General features: G+C 47.0%; 1 protein-coding gene across 4 annotated transcripts in view; it reads right to left on the reverse strand.

Annotated features, from left to right (window-relative positions):
- Positions 1 to 7,843: 7,843 nt before the first annotated feature.
- Positions 7,844 to 11,839, reverse strand: part of LOC140193115 (chemerin-like receptor 1) — a 54,091-nt gene continuing 50,095 nt past the window's right edge. For 3 of the 4 annotated variants that reach the window (XM_072250527.1, XM_072250525.1, XM_072250528.1), the window contains one exon: positions 7,844 to 11,613. In XM_072250527.1, coding sequence (XP_072106628.1) covers positions 10,545 to 11,609 — 1,065 coding nt within the window. In that variant the 5' untranslated portion in view covers positions 11,610 to 11,613 and the 3' untranslated portion in view covers positions 7,844 to 10,544. The remainder of the gene's footprint in view (positions 11,614 to 11,839) is intronic. The other variant, XM_072250526.1, reaches the window with a different exon arrangement.

The following is an 11,839-nucleotide window of genomic DNA, read 5'->3' on the forward strand; positions in this document are numbered from 1 at the left end:
CTTTCCTGCACCCTCTCCAGCTTAATGACATCCTTCCTATAGATGGGCAAGCAGAACCGTACACAATGTTCCAAAGTACAGTTGTACAGTTGTACAGTTGTAACGTGACGTCCCAACTCCTGTACTCAGTGGCCTGACTGATGAAGTCCAGCGTGCACAAGAATTGGTATTGGTATGGGGCTAAGTCTCTGTTCTCCCAGGTTCAGAATTAGAATCAGGTTTATTATCACTGGCATCTGTCGTGACATTTGTTAGCTTCAGAGCAGCTTTCAATGCAATATAAGATCATAAGACAGTAAGACAAAGGAGCAGAAGACGGCCATTCGGCCCATCAAGTCTGCTCTGCCATTTTATCATCAGCTGATCCAGTCTCCCATTTAGTCCCACTCCCCCGCCTTCTCACCATAACCTTTGATGCCCTGGCTACTCAGATACCTATCAATCTCTGCCTTAAATACACCCAATGACTTGGCCTCCACTGCTGCCCATGGCAACAAATTCCATAGATTCACCACCCTCTGGCTAAAAAAAATTTCTTCGCATTTCTGTTCTGAATGGGCGCCCTTCAATCCTTAAGTCATGCCCTCTGGTACTAGACTCCCCCATCATGGGAAACAACTGTGCCACATCCACTCTATCCATGCCTTTCAACATTCGAAATGTTTCTATGAGGTCTCCCCTCATTCTTCTAAGCTCCAAGGAATACAGTCCAAGAGCGGACAAACGTTCCTCATATGTTAACTCTCTCATTCCCGGAATCATTCTAGTGAATCTTCTCTGTACCCTCTCCAACGTCAGCACATCCTTTCTTGAATAAGGAGACTAAAACTGCCCAGAGTACTCCAAGTGAGGTCTCACCAGCACCTTATAGAGCCTCAACATCACATCCCTGCTCCTATACTCTATTCCTCTAGAAATGAATGCCAACATTGCATTCGCCTTCTTCACCACCGACTCAACCTGAAGGTTAATCTTAAGTGTACCTTGCACGAGGACTCCCAAGTCCTGTTGCATCTCAGAACTTTGAATTCTCTCCCCATTTAAATAACAGTCTGCCCGTTTATTTCTTCTGCCAAAGTGCATAACCATACACTTTCCAACATTGTATTTCATTTGCCACTTCTCTGCCCGTTCTTCCAATCTATCCAAGTCTCTCTGCACACTCTGTTTCCTCAGCACTACAGGCCCCTCCACCTATCTTCGTATCATCAGCAAACTTAGCCACAAAGCCATCTATTCCATAATCCAAATGGTTGATGTACAATGTAAAAAGAAGCAGCCCCAACACGAACCTCTGTGGAACACCACTGGTAACCGGCAGCCAACCAGAATAGGATCCCTTTATTCCCACTCTCTGTTTCCTGTCAATCAGCCAATGCTCTATCCACGTATGTAACTTTCCTGTAATTCCATGGGCTCTTATCTTGTTAAGCAACCTCATGCGTGGCACCTTGTCAAAGGTCTTCTGAAAATCCAAATATAAAACATCCACTGCATCTCCCTTGTCTAGCCTACTTGTAATTTCCTCAAAAAATTGTAATAGGTTTGTCAGGCAGGATTTTCCTTTAAGGAAACCATGTTGAGTTCTGCCTATCTTGTCATATGCCTCCAGCTACTCTGTAACCTCATCCTTGACAATCGACTCCAGCAACTTCCCAACCACCGATGTCAGGCTAACAGGTCTATAATTTCCTTTTTGCTTCCTTGCCTCCTTCTTAAATAGCGGAGTGACATTTGCAATCTTCCAGTCCTCCGGAACCATGCCAGAATCTATCGACTTTTGAAAGATCATCGCTAATGCCTCCGCAATCTCCACAGCTACTTCCTTCAGAACACGAGGGTGCATTCCACCTGGTCCGGGAGATTTATCTACCCTTAGACTATTCAGTTTCCTGAGTACTTTCTCTGTCGTAATTGTGACTGCGCACACTTCTCTTCCCTGCCGCCCTTGAGTGTCCGGTATACTGCTGATGTCTTCCTCAGTGAAGACTGATGCAAAATACTTGTTCAGTTCCTCCGCCATCTCCTTATTTCCCATTACAATTTCTCCAGCATCATTTTCTATTGGTCCTATATCTACTCTCACCTGTCTTTTACTCTTTATATACTTGAAAAAGCTTTTAGTATCCTCTTTGATATTATTTGCTAGCTTCCTTTTATAGTTCTTTTCCCTCTTAATGACCTTCTTAATTTCCTTTTGTAAGCTTTTAAAAATTTCCCAATCCTCTGTCTTCCCGCTAATTTTTGCTTCCTTGTATGCCCTCTCCTTTGCTTTAACTTTGGTTTTGATTTCTCTAGTCAGCCACGGTTGCATCCTTTTTCCATTCGAAAATTTCTTCTTTTTTGGAATATACCTGTCTTGCACCTTCCTGACTTCTCGCATAAACTCCAGCCACTGCTGCTCTGCCGTCTTTCCCTCCAGTGTCCCTTTCCATTCAGCTTTGGCCAGTTCCTCTCTCATGCCACTGTAATTTCCTTTACTCCACTGAAATACCAACACATCAGATTTCGGCTTCTCTTTTTCAAATTTCACGGAGTACTCAGTCATGTTATGGTCACTGCCTCCTAGGGGTTCCTTCACCTCAATCTCTCTAATCACCTCCGGTTCATTACACAGTACCCAATCCAGTACAGCCAATCCCCTAGTGGGCTCAACAACAAGCTGTTCTAAAAAGCCATCTCGCAGACATTCTACAAATTCTCTCTCTTGAGATCCAGTGCCGACCTGATTTTCCCAATCCACTCGCATGTTAAAATCCCCCACAATTATCATAGTAATTTGTAATTTGTTGTAATTTGTAGTCCACATCTCTGCAGCTGTTTGGAGGCCTATAAATATCTGCCATCAGGGTCCTTTTACCCCTGCGATTTCTAAGCTCAACCCATAAAGATTCTGCACCTTCCAATCCTATGACACTCCTTTCTAATGATTTGATATCATTTCTTACCAATAAAGCCACGCCTCCCCCTCTGCCTACCTGCCTATCCTTCTGATACACCGTATATCCTTGGACGTTCAGCTCCCAGAGACGTGCATCCTTTAAACACGTGATGGCCACAATATCATACCTGCCAATCTGTAGCTGTACGACAAGATCATCCACCTTATTCCTTATGCTGTGTGCATTTAAGTATAACACCTTAAGACCAGTATTTGGTACTTTTCGCTTTGATTGCACTGCAACTCATCCCAAAGGCTACAAATTTGCCCCATCACCTGCCTGTCTTTCATCTTTACTGCTCACAATCTTAGATTTATTTCTGTTCAGAAAGACAAGTATAGAACATAGAAAGACAAAATGAATAAATATAGAAAGACAAAAATAAATAAATAAATTTCTGTAAGTGTGTAATATATATTAAATACTTAAATTAAAAATAGTGCAAAACAGAAATAATATATTGTGATGCTGTGAGGCATGGTGTCCATTGCTGACAGGCTGCCCCTGCATTTCTAATAACAGCATTGTTCTTGTGTTAAAGTGCTTTTGTGGGATTATGGAAACATAGAAACATAGAAAATAGGTGCAGGAGTAGGCCATTCGGCCCTTCAAGCCTGCACCACCATTCAGTATGATCATGGCTGATCATCCAACTCAGAACCCTGTACCAGTCTTCCCACCATACCCCCTGATCCCTTTAGCCACAAGGGCCATATCTAACTCCCTCTTAAATATAGCCAATGAACTGGCCTCAACTGTTTCCTGTGGCAGAGAATTACACAGATTCACCACTCTCTGTGTGAAGAAGTTTTTCCTAATCTCAGTCCAAAAAGGATTCCCCTTTATCCTCAAACTGTGACCCCTCGTTCTGGACTTCCCCAACATCGGGAACAATCTTCCTGCATCTAGCCTGTCCAAACTCTTTAGGATTTTATATGTTTCAATAAGATCCCCCCTCAATCTTCTAAATTCCAGAGAGTATAAGCCTAGTCGATCCAGTCTTTCATCATATGAAAGTCCTGCCATCCCAGGAATCAATCTGGTGAACCTTCTTTGTACTCCCTCTATGGCAAGGATGTCTTTCCTCAGATTAGGGGACCAAAACTGCACACAATACTCCAGGTGTGGTCTCACCAAGGCCTTGTACAACTGCAGTAGTACCTCCCTGCTCCTGTACTCGAATCCTCTTTCTATAAATGCCAGCATACCATTCGCCTTTTTCACCGCCTGCTGTACCTGCATGCCCACTTTCAATGACTGGTGTATAATGACACCCAGGTCTCATTGCACCCCCTCTTTTCCTAATCGGCCACCATTCAGATAATAATCTCTTTTCCTGTTTTTGCCACCAAAGTGGATAACCTCACATTTATCCACATTAAATTGCATCTGCCATGAATTTGCCCACTCACCTAACCTATCCAAGTCACCCTGCATCCTCTTAGCATCCTCCTCACAGCTAACACTGCCGCCCAGCTTCGTGTCATCCGCAAACTTGGAGATGCTGCATTTAATTCCCTCGTCTAAGTCATTAATAAATATTGTAAACAACTGGGGTCCCAGCACTGAGCCTTGCGGTACTCCACTAGTCACCGCCTGCCATTCTGAAAAGGACCCATTTACTCCCACTCTTTGCTTCCTGTCTGCCAACCAATTCTCTATCCACATCAATACCTTACCCCCAATACCATGTTCTTTAAGTTTGCACACTAATCTCCTGTGTGGGACCTTGTCAAAAGCCTTTTGAAAATCCAAATATAACACATCCACTGCTTTTCCCCTATCCACTCTACTAATTACATCCTCAAAAAATTCTATGAGATTCGTCAGACATGATTTTCCTTTCACAAATCCATGCTGGCTTTGTCCGATGATTTCACCACTTTCCAAATGTGCTGTTATCACGTCTTTGATAACTGACTCTAGCAGTTTCCCCACCACCGACGTTAGGCTAACCGGTCTATAATTCCCCGGTTTCTCTCTCCCTCCTTTTTTAAAAAGTGGGGTTACATTAGCCACCCTCCAATCCTCAGGAACTAGTCCAGAATCCTTTTCTTTCATGTCTATCCCTCCTGAATATTGAATATCCCTGAATGTTGAGCTCCCATCCATGGTCACCCTGGAGCCATGTCTCTGTGATCCCAACTATATCATACTCATTAATAACAATTTGCACTTTTAATTCATCCACCTTGATACGAATGCTCCTTGCATTGACACACAAAGCCTTCAGGCTTGCTTTTACAACACTCTTAGCCCTGATACAATTATGTTGAAAAGTGGCCCTTTTTGATTTTTGCCCTGGATTTGCCGGCCTGCCACTTTTACTTTTCACCTTACTCCTTTTTGCCTCTATCCTCATTTTACACCCCTCTGTCTCTCTGCACTTGTGGTGGAAAGCTCCACTTCATTTATTGTTAAATTTTAGCTTGGGTTATGCAGTTATTTGCTTGTGTATTTGTGGGTCACCCTAACTGTAAACAGGGGTGTGTGATGATCACCTCCCATGACTGTGTGAGACTAGTTGGGTTCTCTCTCCAGGTCCTGGTGTCCACTTTGTTTTGTGTTTATCACAATAAAATGGTTGTTGCGTTAACAAGCTCCCTCGTCTGTCATTATGGACCAAATGCTCGCCACATTGGTTTCAGGAGTGGGATGAGAGATCGACGAGATTGAAGAACTACGGCGTCGGATAGAGGGCCTTAACACCTGGGGAATAAGTCGAGGGACCGAGCAGTATGCCTCCGGGCAGGGCTTATGCAGACGAGACCCGGAGGGAGGACCTGGGAACCGAGCATTGTATCTTCCCAGTGCAAGACATCTGCAGTGTACCTGACATTTAACAGTGTCAGGGAAGTGAAGTATATGCAGTGAAAATTTCAACTGAAAAGGTGCTCAGGAAGCTTAATGGTCTGAGGGTGGATAAATCCTGGACCTGACGGAATGCACCCTTGGGTTCTGAAGGAAATAGCTGGAGAGATTGCGGAGACATTAACATAGAAAACATACAGCACAATACAGGCCCTTCGGCCCACAAAGCTGTGCCGAACATGTCCCTACCTTAGAACTACCTAGGCTTTACCCATAGCCCTCTATTTTTCTGATCTCCATGTAGCCATCCGGGAGTCTCTTAAAAGACCCTATTGTTTCCACCTCCACCGCCGTCGGCAGCCCATTCCACTCACTCACCACTCTCTGTGTAAAAACTTATCCCTGACATCTCCTCTGTACCTACCTCCAAGCACCTTAAAACTATGCACTCTCATACTAGACATTTCAGCACCGGGGAAAAGCCTCCGATTATCCACACGATCGATGCCTTTCATTATCTTGTACACCTCTATCAGGTCACCTCTCATCCTCTGTTGCTCCAAGGAGAAAAGGCCAAGTTCACTCAACCTATTCTCATAAGGCATGCTCCCCAATCCAGGCAACATCCTTGTAAATCTCTTCTGCACCCTTTCTATTGTTTCCACATCCTTCCTATAGTGAGGCGACCAGAATTGAGCACAGTATTCCAAGTGGGGTCTGACCAGGGTCCTATATGGCTGCAACATTAATCGGATGAAGCAGTTCTCCCTGGAGTTTCAAAGAACAAGAGAGGTTGTCACTGAGACACAGAAACCTCATCAGGGTTGATGCAGGGAATGGGAATATGGGGAGGCGGAGTGAGATGGGAGGAATCCCTCAGCTGGGAAGTCAATGACCAGTGGTCCCAGTCTCAGAATGAGGTGTTGGTCATTCAGGATGATGGAGATAGTCAAGTGGCCCTCAGTCCTCACCCGGCACATATCTCCGTGGATCCGAGGGATGCTTCCAGATATTGAAGGAAGAGAGGGATGCAGGGTGAGTGCAGGGATGTGGGACTGGTGGGTGGGTAATGGGAGACCAGGGACATATCCTTGGCACAAAGATTCAAAGTTCCCTGTACATTTATTATCAGAGCTTGCATATACAACCTTGAGATTCGTTTTCTTGCAGGCAGCCACAAAATGAAGAAACACCCTAGAATCCAGGAAGTTACACAAAGGCTGCCAAGCTGCCTAAATGGCGCCGGTAAGACATGGTGACATGACAACAATGGGATCTTTACTCAAGTCCAGGACACATCAAGATTGCCAAGGATGGGACCACAGTGAGGCGGACATAACACTTTAGTTCCCATTCCCAGACCTCCCACCTTGCAAAAACTCATTTCAGGGAGGTAGCACCACTAATTTGCGGGAGACTCCCGGAACTTCCGGGAGAGGTGGGATGTCTGCATTCCCTTTCCCGTTCTGACATGTCGGTCAATGGCTTTCTCTTCTGCCACAACGGGGCCACCTTCAGGATGGAGGAGGAACAACTCATGTACTACCCAGGCAGCCTCCAACCTGATGGCATGAACATCGATTTCTCCAACTTCCAGTGATTTTATTCTTTCTTTTTTCCCACCACCTTCCCTCTTCGTCTATTCCCCACTCTGGCCTCTTACCAGCGGCCTATCACCTCTCTCGGTGCCCCTCCTCCTTCCCTTTCTCCCATGGTGCACACTCCTCTCCCATCAGACTCCTTCCTCTCCAGCCCCTGGCCCTTTCCCACATATCACCTTCCAGCTTCTTACTTCATTCCCCTCCCCACCCACCCCCCACACACATAGATGGCTTCACCGTCATCTTCTAGCCTGTTCTCCTTCCCCCATCATCTTCCCCCTTCTTTTCCAGTCCTGAACAAAGTTCTTGGCCCAACATATCACCTGTCTATTCATTTCCATCGTTGCTGCCTGACCTGCTGAGTTTCTCCAGCATTTAGAGTGTGTTGTATAGTGGTTGGATGTGGCTGGTAATGCCCCCTCCCACATGAAATACTTCACCCCCACACCCCCAGTCAGAAAATAACTGGAATAGTTCAGTCTTGTTTTGGAATTACTTTATACACAAATGCAATTGAAAGACTGACAAATTGCTTGCAAGGTGGAGACAGGCGGTGGACTGGTGAGGTGGCAACCAAGGCAGACTGTTCGTGCCAGCTTAGGCAGGACTGGGGCTCACGACGTTACAGGGACGGTGACCGTTTCGGACAGGGTTACAGAGATGGGGATGGGTGTAGAGGCAGAAGGGGTCACAGAGAAGGGGGGTGTGTAAGGGTAGGAGGGGGTCACAGAGATGGGGATGGTAGTAGGAACTGGAGGGGGTACCAGCAAAGGGGAGGTGTGTGAGGACAGGAAGAGGTCACAGAGACAGGGAAGGGTGCTCGTGCTGACTGTAAAGCTTGCAGAAGTAACATCACTGACATTATCACCACCAGAACAGACCATATCTTCAGTTCTTATCGCGGTCTGTAAGTGTTGGGCACAAAGGCACCTCCTGTGTGTGACCACGAGGAAATCTGCAGATGCTGGAAATTGAAGCAACACACATTCCCATCTCAATGGCCCTGTTTCGGGAAGGGTCTCAGACTGAAACTTCGACTGTACCTCTTCCTATAGATGTTGCCTGGCCTGCTGTGTTCCACCAGCATTTCCTGTGTGTGAGCAGTGACAGGAAATGGTCTCAATATAGTTCACTGTGAGAGAGGACTGTGTATGTGAGAGAGACAGACAGACAGACAGACAGACAGAGGGAGAGTGTTTGTGTGTCAGGGAGAGAGATTATATTTGTGTGATAGTGATAATGTGTGTGTGTAGATGAGGAAAAACTTCTTCACACAGAGAGTGGTGAATCTATGGAATTTTCTGCCACAGGAAACAGTTGAGGCCAGTTCATTGGCGATATTTAAGAGGGAGTTAGATATGGCCCTTGTGGCTAAAGGGATCAGGGGGTATGGAGGGAAGGCTGGTACAGGGTTCTGAGTTGGATGATCAGCCATGATCAGACTGAATGGCGGTGCAGGCTCGAAGGACCGAATGGCCTACTCCTGCACCTATTTTCTATGTTTCTATGTGCAAGAGAGAAAGATTCTGTGTGGGAGAGAGGGAGATTGTGTGTGTATGATCAAGAGTGAGAGAATGTGTGTGTGTGCACGCACAAGAGAGATTGTGGAAAAGGGAAAGACTGTGTGTTGCTGTGAGAGGGAGATTGTGTATGATCAAGAGTGAGAGATTATGTGTTTGTGTGTGTGTGCGTGAGATAGAGAGAGAGAGATTGAATGTGTGTGTCAGAGAGGTTGTGTGTATATGTGGAGAGAATTTCTGTTTGTGTGTGAGAGATCTCACACAGACACATTCTCTCACTGACAAACACAATTTCTCCCTCTTACACACACAGATACATAATATGTCTTTCTCACACACAATCCTTTCTCTCGCACACAGGCTCACTATCTCTCTCTCTCACACACAAACACAATCTCTCTCACATACACACACACAATCTCTCTCTCTCTCTCTCACACACACACAATCTCTCTTGCTCTCTCTCACAAGCTCATACAATCTCTCTCCACACATACACACAATATCACACACACTCACACAAACAGGAGTAAATCTGCAGATGCTTGAAATCCAAGCAACACTCACAAAATGTTGGAGGAACTCAGCAGACCAAGCAGCATCTTTGGAAAAAAGTACATAGTCGACATTTTCAGCTGAAACCCTTCAGCAGGACTTGAAAGAGATTGAATCTGTGTGTTTGTGAGAGAGAGATTGTGTGTGTGAGGGAGAGAGAGGTCGTGTGCGTGAGAGAGATTGTGTGTCTGAGAGACAGAAACATTGTGTGGGTCTGTGAGAAAGATATTATGCATATGTGAGAGAGATTGTGTGTATGTGAGAGGTTTTGTGTGTGAGAAAAATTGTGTGTATGTGAGAGGTTTTGTGTGTGTGAGACAGATTGTGTTTGTGTGTGTGAGAGATATGGTGTATGCATGGAATAGAATAGAGATGTGCCTTTGAGAGAAAGTTTGTCTGTGTTTGAGAGGCGTGTTGTGTCTGTGTGAGAGAGAGAGGGGGAGGAATTGTGTCTGTGTGAGAGAGAGAAGAATTGTGTCCGTGTGAGAGAGAGAGAGAGAGAGGAATTGTGTCTGTGTGTGTATGAGAGAGAGAGAGAGAGGAATTGTGTCTGTGTGTGTATGAGAGAGAGAGAGGGAGGAATTGTGTCTGTGTGTGTATGAGAGATAGAAAGAGAGAGAGAGAGAGAGAGAGAGAGAGGAATTGTTTCTGTGTATGAGAGAGAGAGAGAGAGTGTGTGTGTGTGTGTGTGTGTGTGTGTGTGTGAGAGAGACCCAGAGACCCATCCTCCAGTGAAGTCTGTGCCTTTGAAGAGTGGTCAGATGGTGTTGTGGGTATGATGATAGGGGGGAGGCCTCATGATGAGGTGGGTTCCGACAATGAGGAGTGGTGCGACAGTGGGGAGTGGTCAGATGTTGGAGAGGGGTCCAGCGATGATGTGGGCGTTCCGACCGAGGGGCGAGGTCTGACAATGGGGAGAGATCCAACGGTGAGGAGGGGTCTGACAGTGAGGAGGGGTCAGTTGGTGGTGTGAAGTCCGACAGTGGGGGGGGGGGGGGGTCAGAAATTCTGAAAGTGGCGCAAGGTCCGATGATGAGGACTGGTCTGATGGTGGAGCGGGACCTGACGGTGGGGAGAGGCCAGACGGAGGGAAGGGGTTCGACGCTGGGGAGGGGTCAGACAGTGACACTGGTTTCCCGGACCAGTGACATTGACCTGCTGTCCCTCCTACTGTAGCGGCTGGATCCAGACACCTCCTCTAACGCTGCCCGCAGTGCTGCCTTCACCTCAAGGCCAATGTGGACCCTTCGGCCCATCACGAAGTACAGGATGGGGTTCAGGCAGCTGTTGAAGTATGCCAGCGCAGAGGCCAGGGGCATTCCCAGTCTCAGGAAACCGGGGTGTGGGTGTCCAAGGTAGGCTAGATCCAAAAGCTTGAGCACCTGCAGGGGGAGTAAGCAGAGGACAAAGGCCAAGACCACGGCAGCCATGACCTTGTAGGGCTTGCTGTGCCCAGGCCTCCCATGAATCCTGACCCTCAGCGCAACCAGGGTGTAAGAGGTGGCAATGATCAGAAACGGGATGAAGAACCCCAGAATGACCTGAGAGACCATCAAGCTAAGATATCTGGCCTGCAGCTCTTCAAATAATTCATGATGGTAGGTACTGTTTTCAGGGGTCTCGTCCAGAAGGGCCTCCTCAGCGGTGTGAATCATGTTCAGGTAACAGAAGACAGTCTTCTGGTCGATATGTACATCCCGATAGATCCAGGTGGGGACAGACAGAGCAGCGGCAGCCACCCAAGCGAGGAGCGAGGCTCGGCGAGCCAGTGGCAGTCCCCGGTGGTTCTGGGACCAGACAGGCCACAGGATGGAGTGGCAGCGGTCCAGGCTGACCAAGGTGACGGTGAAGGCGCTGGCGTACATGCTGAGGACCGAGAGGAAGGTGTGCGTCTTACAGAAGAAGCGACCGAAGGGCCAGTGGTGATTCATGGTGAGAGAGGTGATGTAGAACGGCAGTAGGAGGGTGAATGTGAAGTCGGCCACAGCCAAACTTAGGAACCAAACCGTGTTCACCGTGGCCCTCAGCTCCCGCGTGCTCACATAGATGACCAGGCCATTGCCCAGTAGCCCCGAAATGCAGGTCAGGATGCTAACAATGAGGGTGAAGGTACTAAGAGGCGGCATGCAGGATGATGCTGGCCCATCATGGCTGACTGGTTCCTGGACAGTGTCATTCATTCTGCTGGAGGGGAAGCAAGGAGAGAGGTCACTAGCAACTCTGAGACCACAAAGCATAGAGCAGAATCATTCGGCCCATCCAGTCTACTCCACCATTCCAGCACGGTTGATTTAATTTCTCTCTCAACCCCATTTTCCTGCCCGTCTCCTGTAACTTACTGATTCATACTAATCAAGAACCTCTGCAAATACACTCAATTACTTAGCCACCACAGCCTTCGGTGGCAATG

This window comes from Mobula birostris, unplaced genomic scaffold, assembly GCF_030028105.1.
Source record: "Mobula birostris isolate sMobBir1 unplaced genomic scaffold, sMobBir1.hap1 scaffold_391, whole genome shotgun sequence".
Lineage (NCBI taxonomy): Eukaryota > Metazoa > Chordata > Chondrichthyes > Myliobatiformes > Myliobatidae > Mobula > Mobula birostris.